The sequence below is a fragment of the Bombina bombina genome, chromosome 1, assembly GCF_027579735.1.
Source record: "Bombina bombina isolate aBomBom1 chromosome 1, aBomBom1.pri, whole genome shotgun sequence".
NCBI lineage: Eukaryota > Metazoa > Chordata > Amphibia > Anura > Bombinatoridae > Bombina > Bombina bombina.
Genome location: NC_069499.1, coordinates 1487837860 through 1487859788, shown reverse-complemented (window position 1 = coordinate 1487859788; position 21929 = coordinate 1487837860). Strand labels below are relative to the sequence as shown.

At 36.6% G+C, this 21929-nt stretch overlaps 1 protein-coding gene across 1 annotated transcript in view; it reads left to right on the top strand.

The window, feature by feature from the left end:
* LOC128653786 (ABC-type organic anion transporter ABCA8) overlaps nucleotides 1-21929 on the top strand; it is a 405751-nt gene that overhangs the window by 12161 nt on the left and 371661 nt on the right. The window contains exons 3-7 of the mRNA XM_053707294.1: nucleotides 3983-4193; nucleotides 4354-4509; nucleotides 13638-13735; nucleotides 15005-15231; nucleotides 19911-20049. Coding sequence (XP_053563269.1) covers nucleotides 3983-4193; nucleotides 4354-4509; nucleotides 13638-13735; nucleotides 15005-15231; nucleotides 19911-20049 — 831 coding nt within the window. The remainder of the gene's footprint in view (nucleotides 1-3982; nucleotides 4194-4353; nucleotides 4510-13637; nucleotides 13736-15004; nucleotides 15232-19910; nucleotides 20050-21929) is intronic.

Below are 21929 nucleotides of genomic sequence, written 5' to 3'. Positions count from 1 at the left end.
TTTAATCCTCTACTTTGAGTTTCTTTTTTTTACAGTATATTGGCAACCTGTGGTTATGAGGGGGCTGTGTGTCTGTGGGGAGAGAGTAAGGAGACTTACCTTATCTGTCATGGAGGGGGGGGGGGCTCTGTGTGTGAGGGAGAACTTACCTTATCTGTCATGGAGGGGGGGGGGGCTCTGTGTGTGAGGGAGATAGGGGGCTGAGAGGGTAAGGAGAGCTGAGGTAGTTAAAAAAATTAAAAAAAAAGTTAAAAATGTAATGTCTTTAAAATGTCACCAAACTTTAAGGGTGCGACTTATAATCAGGTGCAGCCTATACTCAGAACAATACGGTATTATAAAAAAAAGTTATGAGTTAAAAAGTAACTGGTAAATGACAAGGTGTTAAACTGGAAAGAGCTATAATGTAAATATATAAAGATAGATACTGTAAATAGATAGATGATAGATAGATAGATAGATAGATTGATAGATAGATGTGTACATATTTATTTATGTATTTTACTGTATTTTTACTGTACATATTTCAGATTAATGTATCAAAGAAGAAAGGACTCCCACAAGGCATAAGTATCAATATTCTTGAGTAACAAAATGTAGCAAATAGTATAGGCTGATTAAAACACTATGCACAAAGCACCTTTGTAAAACAATTAGTGAAAATGTATTAGATATGCGTTAAAAGTTCACACAGAGACTGTGTATATACACACTCACTCACGGATTACTGAAAGACAAGGGTAAGGATGACGTCATCTGATGGGTTTCACGCCGGTTGGCGCTTTCTCAAAGATCCATATTTCAGATTAAAATGGAATTTATATTGTAAATATATATATATATATATATATATATATACAGTATCTCACAAAAGGGAGTACACCCCTCACATTTTTGTAAATATTTTATTATATCTTTTCATGTGACAACACTGAAGAAATTGCACTTTGCTACAATGTAAAGTAGTGAGTGTACAGCCTGTATAACAGTGTACATTTGCTGTCCCCTTAAAATAACTCAACACACAGCCATTAATGTCTAAACCATTGGCAACACAAGTGAGTACACCCCTAAGTGGAAATGTACAAATTGGGCCCAAAGTGTCAATATTTTGTGTGGCCACCATTATTTTCCAGCACTGCCCTAATCCTATTGGGCATGGAGTTCACCAGAGCTTCACAGGTTGCCACTGGTGTCCTCTTCCACTCCTCCACGACAAAATCACGGATCTGGTGGATGTTAGAGACCTTGCACTCCCCCACTTTCCATTTGAGGATGCCCCACAGATGCTCACTAGGGTTTAGGTCTGGAGACATGCTTGGCCAGTCCATCACCTTTACCCTCCGCTTCTTTAGAAAGGTAGTGGTCATTTTAGAGGTGTGTTTGGGGTCGTTATTATGTTGGAATATTGTCCAGCGGCCCAGTCTCTAAAGGGAGGGGATCATGCTCTGCTTCAGTATGTCACAGTACATGTTGGCATTCATGGTTCCCGCAATGAACTGTAGCTCCCCAGTGCCGGCAGCATTCATGCAGGCCCAGACCATGACACTCCCACCACCATGCTTGACTGTAGGCAAGACACACTTGTCTTTGTACACCTCACCTGGTTGCCACCACACACGCTTGATACCATCTGAACCAAAAAGGTTTATCTTGGTCTCATTGGACCACAGGACATGGTTCCAATAATCCATGTCCTTAGTCTGCTTGTCTTCAGCAAACTGTTTGCAGGCTTTCTTGTGCATCATCTTTAGAAGGGGCTTCCTTCTGGGGTGACATCCATGCAAACCAATTTGATGCAGTGTGTGGCATATGGTCTGAGCACTGACAGGCTGACCCCCACCCCTTCAACCTCTGCAGCAATGCTGGCAGCACTCATACGTCTATTTCCCAAATGCAACCTCTGGATATGACGCTGAGCTCATGCACTCAACTTCTTTGGTCGACCATGGCAAGGCCTGTTCTGAGTGGAATCTGTCCTGTGAAACCGCTGTATGGTCTTGCCCACCGTGCTGCAGCTCAGTTTCAGGGTCTTGGCAATCTTCTTATAGCCTAGGCCATCTTTATGTAGAGCAACAATTCTTTTTTTCAGATCCTCAGAGAGTTCTTTGCCATGAGGTGCCATGTTGAACTTCCAGTGACCAGTATGAGAGAGTGTGAGAGCGATAACACCAAATTTAACACACCTGCTCCCCATTCACACCTGAGACCTTGTAACACTAACGAGTCACATGACAACGGGGAGGGAAAATGGCTAATTGGTCCCAATTTGTACATTTCCACTTAGGGGTGTACTCACTTTTGTTGCCAACGGTTTAGACATTAATGGCTGTGTGTTGAGTTATTTTGAGGGGACAGCAAATTTAAACTGTTATACAGGCTGTACTCTCACTACTTTACATTGTAGCAAAGTGTCATTTCTTCAGTGTTGTCACATGAAAAGATATAATAAAATATTTACAAAAATATGAGGGGTGTACTCACTTTTGTGAGATACTGTATAGATAGATAGATAGATACCTATACCTTTATATCTATTTCTATAGATTTATGGGTAAAGATATATATTTTACATTAACAGTATCAAAAAAAATAAAAAATATATATATATATATATTTAATAATAAAAATTACAAGTTCAGAACATAGGAATGCAAAATATGCGTAACGCGCATCGGGTATCATGTTTTACGTCTAACTCGGTCGGGTTAGTTTACATGAAAAATTACTAATCTCACATTGTGTTCTTAAAATATAAAATATAAAGGGCCAGATTAGAAGTGGATTGCTATTTAACGCTTCCGTTTGAGCGTTAACTGCGCTGGAAGTAAGGTTTTTTGCACTTGCCGAGTTGCGCTTATATTAAGAGTTGAAATAAAACTGTTTTTGCTTGTTTGCTTGTGTGTTAACCTCAAGAGCGCAAAAAGATGACCATAGAATATTGTGTGCGTGTCCATGTATTCCCCCATAGAAGTCAATAGTGCAAAAGTGGAAAAAAACCCACCCTAATCAAGCTCAAACCCGATCGCATATTCTCATGTGCACTAACCCACCATGAAAATATGACTATTTCACATTCCAGTGTTCTTCACATAGAAAAATATGTTCTATTTATTCTTTAAGTGATTAAAAGCTTTTGTATTGTACTGAACAGCATATACAGTTATTCTTCAAAACAGGGGCACTTTCAATAACAAAATTTTATTAAGACGCCTAATTTGTAAAATATTTACCATCTAGTGATGATAAACATTGCACTGTTCGTCCGCCCATATCTCATACTTCTTTGACGAATCCGGCTTCATCCAATCGTTGCATGCCCCATATGGCATCCAGCAAAAACCATGTCGCTAGCAGTGTTTTTGCAAATGGTAAATTTAGATTTACTGCACAGTTTAAAATCTGGCCCATTAAAAATGAATATATATATATATATATATACAGTATATATATACAGTATATATATATATATATATATATTTAGTTACAATAAAATTGCATTGTTTTGTAAGTGAAGAACATTGGAATGTAAAATATGAATAACTCCTGTCAGGTTAGCATGCGAGCGTTACGTGTTAGTTTTTTTTCTTCTGCACTCTTTGTTGACCTCTATGGGGAGAATACGTTAACGCGATCAAGAGATTTTGACGTCATTTGGCAAGCATGCATTGGGTTTTGCTTGTATACAAACTTATACATGCACAACCCGACACGCACAAAACGATTACTTCTAAAGAAGTTTACTCTCAAGGGGGGTGCTAAAGAAGCTCCTCTAGCCCTGTGATGTATTTAGTGCACCTAAACTACCCAATATGCAAATGTTTGCATGCACTAGGTTATTGATTAAGTGAGAAAATATTATTTTTGAACTTGTACTATAACTTTGCACAAAAATAGAAGCGCTGATAATTGCACAAAATGTCTCTAATATTTTAGCATTCCACTTGTAATCTAGGCAAACATATTATTTTCTCCCACTTAGGAGTGGCTGCAAGACTTAGCATTTATTCTTTTGATGTTCATCATATCAGCTATAACAGCATCTCCATATATGAGCAATAGCAAGTATGCTCCTGCAGAAGACCTTGGACGTCTGGACAAGTTTTCAAGCGTGAATTTCACAGTTGGTTTTGTACCATCTCCCATGACAAGGGATATAATGCAGAAGGTATCCAAAAATATAATTATGCCAGGTAAATAAAAGAAGTAATGAATTTTCAAATGTTATATGCAGAATAAGGACTAGAAATACAGACCATTGTGTTTGTGCTCTGGCTTTTGACATTGACTCATGACTATGCTAATAAGACCACTAACACAATGGTAATCATGTCTAATATTTTCTATTTGCAGATATTACCGTTCAGGAATATGAAGATGAAGAACAATTAGTAAAAGCTGTTCAGAACAGCTCTATAATTGGAGTCACATTTGATGATAAATTCAGCTATCATATCAGATACTTCAAATACGACATCACAGACCCAAATGACTACATTGCATACATGGGTAATGTATAGATACCACCAACTTCTGTTTTGTTTCAGTTTTGTTTCTGTGCAGTTTCTGTTTAGATTTGTTTTTTTAATCACAAAAAGGTTTTGCTAATTTATGTGCATGTTATAGTTGCATAAAATAGTTTTTAATATACTGTATTTAGGCTATGTTCTTTGAATCATATTTATGTACTGTAAAGAAAATAAAGACATATAGGGGACTATTTTTTTTAAAGCGTCAACTGAAAATACGCTGGAATTCCGCATCGTAATTGTCACGAGATTGATCCGCCATAGTTATCAAAGTGTCAAGATCAGCAAATGTTGAAATTTGTGACGTGAAATACGATCCCGTGATCTCAATCCGACGCAGATCGATGCGGGTTGAAAACCGTGGTATTCAAGCAGAATTGTGTTCATTCGCCCTCCTATTAGACACTGTTTGAAGCTCTTACGAAGTTATGAAAAATTCTACATTTACGCTTGCATCTTTTCCGACTCAGCGTACCTAGTTTTCAATCCACCACCCTTGAGGTTGCGGATGCCATAGAAGTCAATGGGAGTCTACTACTTATGGATTATGCTACAACTTTGTCTCTCATTACAAAGCAAGGGGCTAATATTGTTTCTACATATTTGGTGCAAAGTTTTGCCCCAAACTTTTTGCACTAATAGATATAGAGATAAAAATGAAATAAATACACAACATAATATAGCTAACTTCCTTTTTATTTTTTGTGAAAAATCTATGTGCACCATGATTAAGCCATGTAATACAAGTCCCACTCTCCACTTCGCTCCATATTTGATCAATTTTCGCACCAATTATGATGCAAACTCCTAAATATCCCACACACTAGTGAATTTTTCCACCACTTTTGATTGGAATATGCTTAATCACATGATTTATGACATCTGCCAACCTGATTCAAATACACATTGTAAACTATCACAAACGAATCAAATTGCTCAATACTTGTGTCATTAATCACTCATCAGAACTTGTAAGTGCCATTTGTTACATTGTGTATTATACTTTGAAAGTATGTATATGTGAAATTAGTATTAAAGATAAACATTGATGCTGACATTAGCACACACAGTGTACTATTTTAGAAAAGGATTTTAAAATTCGAATTGATGTTTGATTCAATAGAATCTTAAGCTGATAGCTCAAAAGAATAGCCCACCTAACTTTAAACAGTCATGATTCAGATACAGCAGAAATTAAAATCTTTACTGGCATGCTATTTTCAGTGTATTTATTCCTTCTCTTGAATTTCTTTTTCAGTAAGAAATGTCATGTTATATGCCTGCCCATTTTATAACACCTGTGAAGGGGTGGTTTTTAAAACTAGATTGCAATCAGGAGGGGTTAGACAGGTGCAGATATAAAACTGGCCCAGCTCTTAAAGGGACAGGAAACCCCAAAATATTATTTCATGATTTGGATAGTACAATTTAAAACAACTTTCCCATATACTTCTATTATTAAATGTGCTTCATTATCTTGTTATCCTTTGCTGAAGGAACAGCATTGCACTACTGGCAGCTAGCTGAACACATCTTTTTAGCCAATCACAAGAGACAAATGTGTGCAGGCACCAATTAGCAGCTAGCTCTCACTAGTATAGGATATGTGAGTATTCTTTTTCAACAAGGGATTCCAAGAGAACAAAGCAAATTTGAAAATAGAAGTGAATTTTAAAGTGTTTTAAAATGACATGCTCTCTCTGAATCCTGCAACTTAAATGTTTACTTTCCTATCCCTTTAAAATATCCATTGATTGCAAATAAATACATATGATACTATGATTACATGTTATATTCAAGATTATTACTGCTCAGAATAATAATAAATTTGCAATATATACATATAGTGGTATAAATAACCACAGAGACATGACAGACAACATTGTTTAGAACAAAAAATGGAACTTAGGGACATGTAAATATGTTTGCAAAAGATTTCTGACATAACACACACACACATATATATACTGTATATATATATATATATATATATATATATATATATATATATATATATATATATATATATACAAGTGTGTGCAAGGATATTTGTACAAATGCTAGCATTAATAATAATTTAAAAAATAAATAAAAAATATGACTCATAAAAATACAAATACACATTAATTTTCTTTAGAGAAATGTGCTTGTTCATGGACAGTAATGAAATGCTATAAATAAATTTGGGAAAAACCTGGATAAGCGCGACATCGATGACTGTTAGTTAACACCAGTCCGATGCTCTTCGCACCGTACTTGACGCGCATGTTTTCGACGGCTTTTTTGATAAATAAGGAGAACGTATTCAGGTCCGCGGCAGCGATGTCTGGCGAGCATATTGACGCCGGCGAATGCAACATCGTTGACGCTTTGATAAATAGTCCCAATAGGGTTAGATTACGAGTGGAGCGCAAATGTTGGGTTTTCGCTATATTTTGTGCGCAGGTTAAATTAATAATATTATCTAATAAAAATTATTGCTAACAAAAATTGCACACAAAAGTTATAAGGGGCCTATTTAACAAAGGTCTGTCGGACCTGATCCGACAGTGTGGATCAGGTCCGACAGACCTCGATGAATGCGGAGAACTGCTGGTGCAACGCCGCCCCCTGCAGGGTGTCAATCAACATGAACATACTCGATTGGGTGGAATTGTGGTTATGTCTGTCCGCCTCCTCAGAGCAGGCGGACAGGTTATGGAGCAGCGGTCTTTACACCGCTGCTTCATAAGTTCAGGCTCGCCAGAATCACAGGGCTTCAAGCTCTGTATGGAGCTTGATAGATATGCCCCAAAGGCTCAAAAGATATGAGATCTCGGGTGTTAGATAAAAAAAAAGCAGGCAAAGGGGTTTAACATTGAGATACATATATTTACATGTCTAAAGATGTATATGTATGTATGTGTGTATATATATATATATATATAAGTGAAGTATTTTACCATGTTAAAAACCAACAGACACACATCATTTGGAATATTTTGTACTATTCTTGTCACTGTGGCTGGATCACTAAAATGAAACTGCTGCAAAAGCAACTTATTCTAGACGCCCCTCACAAACAGCACAAAAAAACTAATCCCCACAACAATTCCCCTTCCTATTTAATGATATTAGCTCATTTATAAAGGGGGTAGGTTCAACTTTAACATTTGTCTTATCCATATATAATTCCAACTGGCTAAAGGGGTTAACCAATCAGGATTGTTTTAACTGATCAGCTATTTGTTTTATAAATGTAGGTTGATTACTATAATATTAGTTTACATATGCTGATTAACAAAAATAATGTCCAATATGCATATCTCTCTCTGTTTTTAGTTTTTAGAGTCATTACACTTAGGGTCCGATTCTAAAAACTTTGCCAGGCTAGACGTGGTTTTCTACGCTGACACTTGCAGGGCCAGCAATTATGAAATTCTATAAAAAACGGGGCTGTCCCTTCAAGTGGCGAGATGTCCCCCGTAGAAATAAGGAGAGCTCTCTGCTATGTAAAAGTTCACAATGGAGGATGACATACACACATAGAACTCTACTCATGTTTAAACTTTAATATTATGCTTAATACAAATCAAATTACGGCTTTTTCAGTGCACCTTAAAATCGCTGTTATTTTCGTATACATAGGTTTTCTTTTCAGATACAAATACAAATTTAACCCAACAGGAGTTAAAGAGACATTCTGGTCAAAATTTAAATGCACATAGATAGATTACATATTGGAATAGAAACATATTTGCAATATACATGTATTGGCAAAAAACGAGTAAAACTTAAACTGTTTTAGTGTTAATATATTTCTCTGCACAAGCATGTGAAGCATAACTAGATATTCTCAGTGCACCAGCATTTTAAATACTGCAACTGCTCAGAGCACCAGAGGGGCTTGTATTAAATCAGCAATTTAAAAATGGAGTCGTTACCAGATAGTACAAGCACCTTAGGTTCTCTGAGCAAGTGCAGTGTTTAAAATGCTCGGTGCACGGTGCATACATAATTACACTTTTTAAACAGCTATATAGCTTTTCTTAGAAGCAATTTTGTTAAACATGTATATTACAAAAGTGCTTCTATTCAAAACTGAAATGTATCCATGTGGATTCCAATTTTGGAATGTCCCTTTAAACCTACTGTGCTAACCCAAAGGTAGTTATGAATATCTTACATTCCAATGTTCTTTGCATAGAATACATTTTTTAATTAATATATATTAGGTCTAAGCAGCCAATAGGATGTAAGCAGCTCTCATTCTATTGGCTGATTTGATTTTTTAGCCAATAGGAATGCAAGATACCCCAATATAAAAGGGGTACCTTGCATTCAATCTTAAGTGTGTGGCGGACGATCGCATGAAGAGGAACTCCACATAGCTGATGACCACCGCCGAGGACCACCGCTTCGGATCCGTGCCTCAGAAGACCGCTCCGCACCTCTGGGAAGAAGATAGAAGATGGTCCTGCGATGGAAGAAGATGGATCCGCCTGGATGAAGACTTTTCACCTCCTGGAAGAAGATGCATCACTGGACTGCAGTAATGGCGAGTACCTATTTTGGGGTTAGTGTTAGGGTTTTTTTTTTTTAGATTAGGGTTTTTTTTTATTTTTATGGGCAGTAAAAGAGCTCATTGCCCATACAAATGCCCCTTAGTTAGGTGTTTTTTTATTTTTGGGGGTTGGGTGGGTGGGTGGTTGAAAATTTAGGGGGGACTTTGTATTTTTTTTAAAGAGCTGATTTCTTTAGGGCAATGCCCTACAAAAGGCCCTTTTAAGGGCTATTGGTAGTTTATTGTTAGATTAGGGTTTTTTATTTTGGGGTGGCTTTTTTGTTTTTAAGGGGGTATTAGATTGGGAATACATATTTTCTGTAATGTTAGCTTTTTCATTTTTGGTAATCTTAGCTATTTTATTTCATTAATGTTAGTTTTTTTTAATGTAATGTTAGTTGTTTTTTTTCACATGTAAGTTTTTATTTATTTTAAGGTAGTTAGTATATTGAAACTTTAATTTAAAGTTAGGGGTGTTAGGTTTAGGGGTTAATAGATTAATTTAGATAGTAGTGATGTGGGGGTATTGCGATTTAGGGGTTAATAGGTTTATTTTAGTAGTAGCGATGTGTGAGGATGGCTGTTTAGGGGTTAAAATGTTTATTTTAGAAGTAGCGATGTGAGGGGATGGCGGTTTAGGGGTTACTATGTTTATTTTAGTAGTAAAGATGTGGGGGGATGGCGGTTTAGAGGTTAATAGCTTTATTTAGTGTTGGTGATGTGAGAGGACGGCGGTTTAAAGGTAAATAGCTTTATTTAGTGTTGGCGATGTGGGGGGACGGCGGTTTAGAGGTTAATAGCTAAATTTTGTGTTGGCGATGTGGGGGGATTGTGGTTTAGGGGTTATTAGACTAGGGGTTTATGTTAGGGTATTAGGTTTTTGTCAAACTTTCTTTTCTCCATAGACTTCAATAGGGAATGAGAAAATGCGGTAGTGATTTCGTAATCGCAGGTGTTAGGTTTTTTTCCTACATTTTTTCTCCATTGATCTCTATGGGGGAATACATGCACAAGCACACCAAGTTGGAACTTGCGGCTTACCGCACCATACCACACAACAAAAGAATGTTTTATGGCGACTTGTGTCGGTATGGAAATAGCGGTATGGGCCATGGCCCCATTTCACGCAGTATGTATGCAACGGCTATACCGCACAACATATAATCTTGGTCAATGTTAGTTATTTTGTTTTATTTTAGTTATTTAGCATTTAAAGGGCTTTGATACTCAAATGTTTAAACACTTGAAAGTGATGCAGCATAGCTGTAAAAAGCTGACTAGAAAATATCTCCTGAACATCTCTATGTAAAAAAGAAAGATATTTTACCTCAAAATGTCCTAAGTATTCACACCCCATTGTAAAGGACTTTAAGCAGCAAATCAGTATGCCTGTCCTGGGACCTGCCCCATGCACATATGTTTCCCTATTCAGCTTAAGGAAGTTTACTATGAAATCTCATGAGAGTTAAGTGAAATCTCATGATATCACAGTTAAAGAGCTTATGACCTCAGCACGGCTGATGCTGATTGGCTGCTGTTCATTTCTTCTTCTTTTCTTTTTTTTTTACCTGCAGCTGGGCAGAGACTGAAATATAGCTTTACACAGCACTTACTCTGGTGAGCTGAGGAAATTGTGAGGTAAAATTTCTTTCTTTTTTACATAGAGATTCTCAGGTGATATTTTCCTGTCAGCTTTTTACAGTTATGCTAAATCACTTTCAAGTGATTTTGCATATGAGTATTATGTCCCTTTAATATGACCTATTATGGTCTTTTCCATTGGCTGTTTATATCAGGTAACTGTACTCCCTGGCAAATATAAGGTATTTATTTTGACCTTTTAAATAATTATTATTTTATAATATTATTTTAAAGATTATATAATAAAAATTTTTTATTAACACATTACATACATGATAGTTAACTATTTTGTGCTGTCCTAGGCACTAAGAAATCTACTGGTACCCAAACTTTCACCCTCAACTATATTAGCTAATTTTAAACTCACATATTTATCAGAAATAGAGGCCTGGGATGTGCATAACAGTGTTATATATTGTTGCAAACATTGATGCCCTATAGTCCTCAATGATCTATAACATTGTTAAAAACATTATTGTAAACCAGTGCTTTCCAAACTATGTGTCGGAACACACTAGTGTGTCGGCAGCAGTGTGTAGGTGTGTCCCTGCTTCAGCACAATTTTTTTTAATTTTTTTTTTTTTTTGGTTTCTGACTTTCCGCCTGCCTGCTACGCATATCACATGGTTGACACATGATTGATACCTAGGGGGACACAGATCATCTTAACCAATTAGCGCAGCACAGCGGGAACTGAAACTATTCCCATTGGCGGCACATTGGCCCCTGACTGCACGTGTAGTCTCCTCAATCGGCTTGTGACTATATGTGTAGTCAGTGAGTGGGACAGCAGTGTGTTTGTAGTCAGTCGGACTCACAGAGCTCTGAGGGCGGTAGCTTAAACGCTGAGCTGAAGTCAGAAGTCAAAGTGTTGGTTTTTTTGCAGCTAGCTCCCAGTAGTGCATTGCTGCTCCTGCTCTTGATATATGGATAGGAAGTGGAAGCTTTAGAAATGCTTGATGATGAAATGCGAGTGTCTTTATCTAATATTCCACCAAATATTCAGAAACTGTGTTCATCCCATCAACCTCATACATCCCATTAACCTCATACATCCCATTAAAATATCAAGTAGCTATTGGTGTTATTAAACTTTTTTTAATTCTTGCACATACTTACTGTTACTTGTAAATACATTTCATTATTATATTATTCATGTATGTGTCCGTATCTCTTAAAACAAGTTAGTTTAACCTCCTTTTTGCTAGTACAACTGAATTACTGTGTCACGAAATGATGTAGGTCTAAAAAGCGTGTCACCAACATAAAAAGTTTGGAAAGCTCTGTTGTAAACGCTGATGACACATAGTGCTTATATCGCATGCACATTCCTGAGCCTGTTTAGGTATGGTCTTCAATAAAACATACCAAGGGAAAGAAGTACATGTTACATAGTAAACTGGAAAGTTGTTTAAAATTGCATGCTCTGTCTAAATCATTGTTTAATTTTGACTTTAAAGCACCATTATTTAGTGACAGTGCTATGTGTAGGTCACTATATATTAGTATGCACAGCTGTCAAGAGGTTATGACCCAGCAACAATTGTAGCTATATTACAGATGACAATGATCACACAATTCGCCCATATAAGTTTTAAATTACGATCTTTTTATGTATCACAAATTTCTATTTTACTTTATGAGTCGTAACGATCATTGCTCCTCCCCATAAATCACTTCCTTGAATTCTCTTCATCCCAGCAGCGACAGAGGTGAAACACCCCTCTCCACATCACAGCACTGGCATAACAACCTTCGTTTTGCTCTCTACGCATGCGTTAGAAGAGTTATGCTGAGATTCCCGAGCTAGGGCATGCGCAGAAGTCAGGAAGGGCATATTTCATTAGGGGTGTGTCGCCGAGTGGCCTGTTCTGTCATTGGATAAAAAAAAAACACGTGACCGCTCGAAAACAATGGCGAACGATCTACGGGAGGAGGCTGGATATCAAAAATGTAAAATCAAAATCTTCAATATATATGTAGTTACAAGGAACTCGAGGTAGGCATACTTTACCATCACCCTAACAAAGGCCCTGTCTCACCACTGTCAACCCTATCATTAATGTCCCTCTACCAAATAGAACTAACTGAAGACGCACCTACCACTATTACTATCCCTAGCCTTAATCCTGACCCATTGCAACCTATTAATTTGCTCCTCAACACAATTCCCGCACAATACAACAATCTTTTTTTATAAGCAATCCTTCATCTACACTATCTGCCATCCAATAGAAAAATCAGTCTCATGCCTCTTCCAGCCACCAAGCAACAAACTCCCTCTGAAGCTTTCTCCTTGCTATGGTCTATTTATTACTAGGGGTATAGAAAAAATTGATACAATACTATATGTTTAATCTGATTAACCAATCAGGATTGTGAATGTGCCATCTGTTAATATTGAACCAACTCAGACTTACAGTTGCTTATATTGCCACTGTTAATATTGAACCAACTCAGACTTACAGTTGCTTAATGTTATTTAAATAGGTAGAATTATTTTTTTGTATTATGTATGGGTTTTAGGTATTGAGGGGGTGTCTTTTGCAGGGGGGTATCCCTAAATAGTTACCTAGATTATAGGGGGTATATTGTGGAGGAAGTATTGTTTAGAGAATATAGGTTTTAGAAGATAATGATAGTGGGGGTAGGCTGGTATTTTTGGTTGTAGTTTAGTGGTCTTAAAAATATCACTAATTACATCAAAGATTCACTAAATTATGTCACTCTCTTATAGAAAGATATTTAGCAGCACAAAATTCTCAATGCTTGATTATTTGAGAAAGTATTATTTATTATTTACCAGATGAATATACATAGAGCGTTTTTCAGCAGATGGGAATGAGTGAAAGGCAAGTGCTTATGCATGTAGCTAAATAATACAGATATATGTATATGTTAAACTTTATTTTGGATCTACACAGGTCACTGTATAAATAATTCAGGCACATGCTATCCCACCCTTTACTGGAAAGAAGGATTTCTATCTCTGCAAGCGAGTATTGATTCTGCTATCATTGAAGTAAGTAGATGCCTATTCATACACATTTATTTACAGTATAATAGCTACAAAGTGCATTACTAATTGTTTAATTGCAATCCTTAAGAAATGTTCATCTTAAGATTTAATAGAAAAACACCAATAAAGTCTAATGGGATTTTATAGACAAATCATTTGATAACTTTTTTTTTGGATTTTGATTGACTCCCAAGTCCTGAACTACAGTAGAAGATAAACTATGACAGAGGTTAATTGCAGTTTCAACCCAGGTGTTAGAATACTATTGAGACAATGCTCACTGTCAATCAGAAGTAAAATCATGCAGAAATTAAGGACAGAAAAATTATTTAGCTAGCAAGAAGAAATAATATATATATATATATATATATATATATATCCTATATTATAAAAGGCCAAGTGTTTGAGAGATAGATAGAGAGAGAGAGAGAGAGAGAGAGGACTAGTGTATATATATATATATATATATATATATATATATATATATATATATATAAAGCAATAACTGGAGAAAACAATGCAACATAAGAAACAAAAATGTACTGATATCTTCAAAATAGACAATAAATATTGTCTGAGCTTTCTATGTAGGACAGCAATGTGGGGGGGGGGGGGTTATTGTAGGTATTTGGTATGGCCTCCAGTTGCATAATGCAACATTTCCCAGTGCATTTTCATTACACCCCAGAGCTTCTCTATTTGAGATGTAAATTGTGTGCATAGTGTTCAGTCAATATAGTGGCACAAAGTTGTCAGAGTGCTTAAGTAAAGCAAATCTGTAAAAACTTTTTCCCCTTAGAGACCATGCATGTTAACTAAGGGTTCATAAGGGCATAGGGATGGCCCATTGGAAATCACATGGATAATCCACATGACTGGAGGTCTGGGAGTGTATGTAGCTAAGGATTGCACATAGGTTTATTTGGAGCTTTGTCCTTAACTCAGATCTTGTCAACAATGGAAGATCTGAAAATTGCTTCATCGCACACAGGATGCACAATTTGAGATTAAGATGCACAGCCACAGCAATTTTAAATGTTTTAAGAGTTTTGTATATTGATGTATTGTGTATTACTTTAAAAAGACAAATTAAACATTTGTGACATTGATATTTCAATCCAGTTATTAGTACTCTTTAAGATCAAAGTTAAGTACCGATTTCATGTTTAGTGAAGACCAGTTCTTACAATTCTTTGTACTATTAAAACCTTAATTTGAAAATGAACATATTCCATTCTGAGTTATTTCATATTATTCTCTGATATTGTCCAGCTAACCACCAATCATTCGATATGGGAAAACATGGCATCCATTATAGCAACCAGGATGAAATGCTTGGGGAAAATTAACAGACAAGACATACATACAATTACATTTATTTTTGCCATCGCCATGTGTTACGTCTCAATGGCGTACCTCTTGGCCCTTAATGTTACAAGAGAGAGATGTGAAATGAGAGAGATCCTGAAGATGATGAGGTTGAAGAATTTGGCGTTTTGGTGAGTTATGTTCACAAATGTATCAAAACTTAATGGACATAAGGTACTCAGTTACCATATACTGAAAATATATATTTCAAGAATAATTAGTAACAATTATGAAATGATAAAGGCACCAGTTATTGCAGTGTAGTATTGTAGAGTAAACTGTTATCTGACCCTTCTCTCAAATATAACTTTAAGGTAAGATTTAAAGTGTTTTAGATGTTTGCATTGTTAATTGAAATGGCAGCAATAAAATTAGAAACATAGAAACAAAAGTTTGACGTTAGATAAGAACCAAAAAGGCTCATCAAGTCTACCCATATATCATGTTACTTTTTTCTTATGATAGCCTTATGCATGTCCCAGGCATTTTTTAATTCCTTTACAGTCAATGAGGCCTATTTATCATATGTCTGTCGGACCTGATCCGACAGTGCGGATCAGGTCCGACAGACATCGCTGAATGCGGAGAGCATTACGCTCTCCGTATTCAGCATTGCACCAGCAGCTCACAAGAGCTGCTGGTGTAACGCCGCCCCCCTGCAGACTCGCGGCCAACCCTGTCCGCCTCATCAGAGCAGGCTGACAGGGTTATGGAGCAGCGGTCTTTAGACTGCCGCTTCATAACTGGTGTTTCTGGCGAGCCTGCAGGATCCGACTTCAGCCCGATTATGGAGCCTGCAGGATCACCAGAAACACGGGGCCTCAAGCTCCATTCAGAGCTTGATAGATAGGCCCCTTTGTGTTTACCACCTCAAATGAAAGTTTATTCCATGAATCCACCACCCGTTCTGTAAGAAAAAGGCTTCCTCAAATTTCTCCTGAATCTGCTACCCTCTAACTTTATTATTTTCTTCTTACTTATGAAACATTTAGATGAACACAGCTAACAGTACACCAGTTAAGATTCTTGAAGATCAAATTGAGCGTTTTCTTTTAGAATTATTTTAAGCTTCAATGATTTTGATAACATTTATAGTGAAAAGGGGGATAAATATTGCAATATTGTAGGGAGATATCAATAATATTAACCTTCAGATAGAATATTACTCAAAAGAATTAGAGCTGATAAGCGCTCTATCGTGCAATGGCTTGTAGTTGAATTAATTTGGTCATACTTTACCGCAAATAGTTTCTAAGCCTCAAAGTAAGATAGAAACAACAGTGCAATATTTAACAGGTAAAGGAAATAACTTGAACCTTCATAGGGAAATTAAATAAACACCAACTTCTATAAAAACAGAGGCACTATATTGTCCACTCTCTATCAAATGAAAAATAATACATAATCTAATAAATACACATATAGAGGCCTATTTATCAAGATCCAAAAGGAGATTGACAGACCGTGTTTCTGGCGAGTCTTCAGACTCGCCAGAAACAGCAGTTATGAAGCAGCGGTCACAAAGACAGCTGCTCCATAACCTGTCCGCCTGCTCTGAGCAGGCGGACAGACATCGCCGGAAATCAACCCGATCGAGTACGATCGGGTTGATTGACACCTCCCTGCTGGCGGCCCATTGGCCGCGAGTCTGCAGGGGGCGGCGTTGCACCAGGTCCGCCAGACTTTGTTAAATAGAGGCCATAGAGGCCGAATTATCAAAGTTCTTGCGGACCTGATCCGACAGTGCGGATCAGGTCCGCAAGACCTCGCTGAATGCGGAGAGCAATACGCTCTCTGTATTCAGCATTGCACCAGCAGCTCAGAAGAGTTGCTGGTGCAACGCCGCCCCCTGCAGATTCGCGGCCAATCGGCCGCCAGCAGGGAGGTGTCAATCAATCTTTAGACCGCTGCTTCATAACTGCCATTTCTGAAGAGTCTGAAGACTCGCCAGAAACACGGGCCCTCAAGCTCCATACTCTTGGAGCAAGATTTCAAGTCGCGCAGTATGGGTTTTCCGTGCAATATGGTCTTTTCGCAATCAATTTCCATTTTGCAGGTATTACAAGTCTTGAAAAATCGCAATTGCGCACGTGCATTCACCTTTTTATACAACAATTCTTTCCATGATTGAAGAGCTGTAGTTAACAGATTTCCCCCAAAAACGTTTTTCGAAACACTTTGAAAATACATGACAAAGTACAGTTATACTCATATTAACATTGTCTAATAAAAAATATTTTATAAAAATATTGCACACAAAAGTTATAATAGCTCAAAGATACAAGATCTCAGGAGTTAGAAAAAAATAGCCGACGCAGGGATTTTACATTGGCATACATACATAGAGAATCATGGATTTATATGTATAGAGATAGATTTAACTATGGAGATAATAAAAAAAATCACATTACAATCTTATGCACATTAAACAATATCTCAGAGGGATTTTCAAAGCGATATTCACATATAGATCTTGACATATCTAGACATATATATATATATATATATATATATATATATATTCATATACATATCTCGCTATAAATAGATATATCTGTACAAAAATCATCCCATATATAGAGAAATATTTATTTAGAAATAAACAGAACATATTCTGTTACAAACACATTCTAGCAATATGACATATTCACATTTTCATGTACACTTTTCGAAAAAAATATGTCATGGGCTTTGTGCAACAGATTAGGGTTTTTGTGGGGGGTTTACTTTTTGTTTTCTCCATTGACTGCTATGGGGGAATATGTGAACTGTGATTTGGCTGTTTGGATTACACAGGTTAACATGCGTGAAAAATACATTTTTTTGTAATACCTGCACAACCCCAACTGCGAAAAACATTGTGCAATGTCGGCCGCTAGCAGGGGGTGTCAATCATCCCGATCATATCATCAAGACCACTGCTTCTAAACTTTCGTTTCTGGCGAGACGGAAACAATGGGCATATAAAGCAGCATCCTCTACTTAATAAATCTAGCCCAATGTGTGATTCAGAGACAAGAGAATTTAGTAGGATGCTCTTATAGACTATGATACCTTAAAGAGATGTTGAAGCCAAAATTGGAATCCACATGGATGCATTTCAGCTTTGAATGGAAGCATTTTTGTTGTATACATGTATTGGCAAAAATGCTTCTAATAAACGTTACAGCTGTCTCAAAAGTGTATTTTAGTATGCACCGTGCACCAGCATTTTAAACACAGCACTTGCTCAGAGAGCCTAAGATGGTTGGTATCATCTGGTAATGACACAATTTGTTAATTGCTGACATGATACAAGTCCCACTGGCGCTCTGAGCAGCTGTAGAATTTTAAAATGCTGGTGCACTGAGAATATCTAGCTATGTTCACATGCACATGCAGATAAAAATGTTAACACCAGAACAGTGCTAAATTTTACAAGAAGCATTTTCGCTAATTCATGTAAATTGCGAATATGTCTCTATTTAAAGATGTAATTCATCTATATGCATTTAAGTTTTGACTGGAATGTTCTTTTTACACCAGGAGAATGTCTTTGTTTTATGTTTGCCATCAAATATCCCAGCTTTGATACTGATTCACCAGTAATAATATGGTTCTACGTGCATAGGAGAAATACACAGATTCCACTATACTAGAAACTATTGAGTTCCTAAGGAAAACCTAGATATGTGTACTCATCTATAAAGCTTAAACATTTGTTAAATTAATTCAACTTAAAAATGTTGGCCAGAATAACAATTGGCACGCTAATTTTTTATCGGTCTTGAGGACTAACTGCGTTCAAGGTAAAAAATTAGCGAGGCCAAATTAGAGCGCGAGCAAAAAAGCTCTAGTGCACTAACTTCAGGACTTCGGATATAGTAACCATGCTAGATTTCTATGGGACGCGCTAAAGAAAGGCTAAGTCAATTGCATTAAAGCCAACTGTGCATTATGAATACTTTAAATTTATATGTTCTTCACTTAAAAGACATTATTCTTTTTGTCTTTATATACAAATATACGGTATATATATATATGTGTGTATTTTTTTGTAGAATTTATATCTATACCTATGTTCTATATGAAAATATACAGGTATAGATATATTTAAGCGAGGTCTTCAGTCCTGCTAACAAGACAAGAGCAAATTTAGATTTTGACTTACAGGCGGGGAAAAATAGTAGTTTTGTTAATTTTATTAAAAAAAATATTAATTCAAGAACTTATTTTAGATTATTTCTATTCAAAACACATTAAACATTTTTTTTTTTAATTTTAATTTTAAGATATTTAACTGGAAAAGGGCTCAAAAGTGTGTATGTATATATATATATATATATATATATATATATGTATGTGTGTGTGTTTATATGTCTATAAATGTATGTACAGTATGTGTGTGCATGCATATTTACACAAACACATAGACCAAGATTACAAGTTGCGCGGTATGGTGCGATATGATCTTTGCATGCGGAATGATCACCTACTTGATATTACAAGTCGCCCGGTATGGCTTTCCGGGGAGCGAAATGGCATTTAGCGCAACGAGAAGTTATGTGTTTTGCAAAATAAAAAAGTTTCACATCAAAACTATATTACAAAGTACACTAACATCCATAAACTACACTTTTAACCCCTAAGACGCCACCCCCCTGCATCGCAACTGCATCTAAATAAACCTATTAACCCCTAAACCGCCGTCCCCCCACATCGCAAATAAGAAATAAACCTATATAAATATTAAAACGTTTAATATGCATACTACTTCAGACGTTGCTTTAGCTGCTTATCTTCTTTAATTTGATACATATTATGTTTTCAGGTTATCTTGGGGTTTGCTGTATTCTGGTTATGTGTTGATATTGGCAAATCTGATGACACTTGTAACACGATATTTTATGTTTCTGGAAAGCTCATATGGCGTAATAATGTTCCTGTTTTTCCTTTACGGGATATCATCAGTAAGTTTTATTTATTTATTTTTTTATTTCTAAATGTGCTGTAAATCGATTTAAACAAAGGATAAACTTTGTCTGCATTTAATCGTCAAGCAAAATAAATGGCTGTATTGTGAAAATAAGAGAGATATTTAGTAAAAAAAAAACAAGCTTTAAGTTACACTTTTTGGGGCTATTTTCTTTGGCAGTATTAACTAATGTGTTAGATTTAATACTCTATAGTTTACAGATCTGATCACAATCATCATGTCATGCAAGGTAGTTTCCTTTTCTATAATTTCTCAACCTATATGGCTAGCTCATATGAACAAACATATGAGGGTAAAACATTTTGTTATCCTTCTCATCTAATTCATGACAAGGTTATTTTAAAGCTATGACAAGGAATGAGAGTAAGAACTACAGATACTTTTAATGGTGGCTTCATTACTTACTCTCCTGCTACATATCTGCCCTCATTCTTGGTGACTTTGTTGATAACCCAAGCATTTCTGGAGTTTCCTGCTTTCAAAGATAACTTCTTCCTTTGGCTTCTCACAATAGACCACTATCTCTTAACACGCAGCATCACTACACTGATTATACACCCACCACCTAACCCTTCAAATATACACCATAGACACAGAACTACTCTCTCTCTAACACCCTAAATTCCCTTCTTTCTACAATCTCCTCCCTTTCCTCCCCAGAGGAATCTATTTCTATGTATATTTCCATAATAACCTCTGCCCTTGACAAAATAACACCTCCTTCCATAGCTTGTACCCTACAAAAGCACCCCCAGCATGGCATAAAAGCTTACATGCTACTTGCAAAAATGTACCTGCACCGCAGAACAGCACTGGAGGAAATCTCACTTCTCTGCTGACTTCTTGCACTCACGTTTTTGCTACTCTCTTGCTCCTTTGCCTTTGACCTCTCCAAGCAAAACGACTTTATAATTTTGTCTATATTCTACAATCCTAAGGGTCTTTTACCCACTTTTAATAATCTCCTATTACCACTTCTCTCACAGCACAAGACTTCTCTATTCATTTCAAAACTAAAATTGATTCAATCCGACATGAAATAACCTCATACCCCAACAATATCCAATCCTCATAAATCACTGCAAACTTTCCAGCTCAGCCTTCTGAAAAAACCAGCACATTTGCTTCTGTTACTAAGGAGGAGTTTCCTGCTCTCCTCTCTTCTTCCAATCTTACTACCTGTCCCCTTGATCCTCACACCTGCTACCATCCCTTTCCCCCTCTATTACACCCATCCTTACACATATATTCAATCTCTACCTTAAAACAGGTACATTTCTATAATACCCTAAACACTAAATACATCCATTCTTAAGAAACCCTCACTTGATCCAACATCCCCTTCCAACTATTGCCCAGTCTCTATTCTTCTGCTTGTCTCTAAACTTCTTGAGAGTGAATTGTTTATTAAAGTTTATCACACTTTCTCTTATCTAACCATTTCTTCACTCTTTGCAATCTGTCTTTCATCCCCAACACTGATACTGTAATTACCAAGGTGACAAATGACCTGCTTACTACCAAGTCTAAAAGTCAATGCTCATTGCTCGACCTATCTACAGCTTTTGATACTGTTGACCCTCCACTGCTGCTCTAACCCCTTCAATCCTTGAGTAGTAGTGACTCTGCTCTACTGTGGCTTTCTTCCTACTTTAATAACCGTACATTCAGTGTATCCTTCTCTATCTCTACCTCCTCCCCTCTAACATTCTCTGTTGGGGTACCACAAGGCTCAGTTCTAAGCCTCCATCATTTTTTTAGTTTACGCATCATCTCTAGGCTCCTGAATCAAGTCCTGTGGGTTTCAGTATCATCTTTATGCTGATGATACCCAAATCTACCTTTTTGCACCAC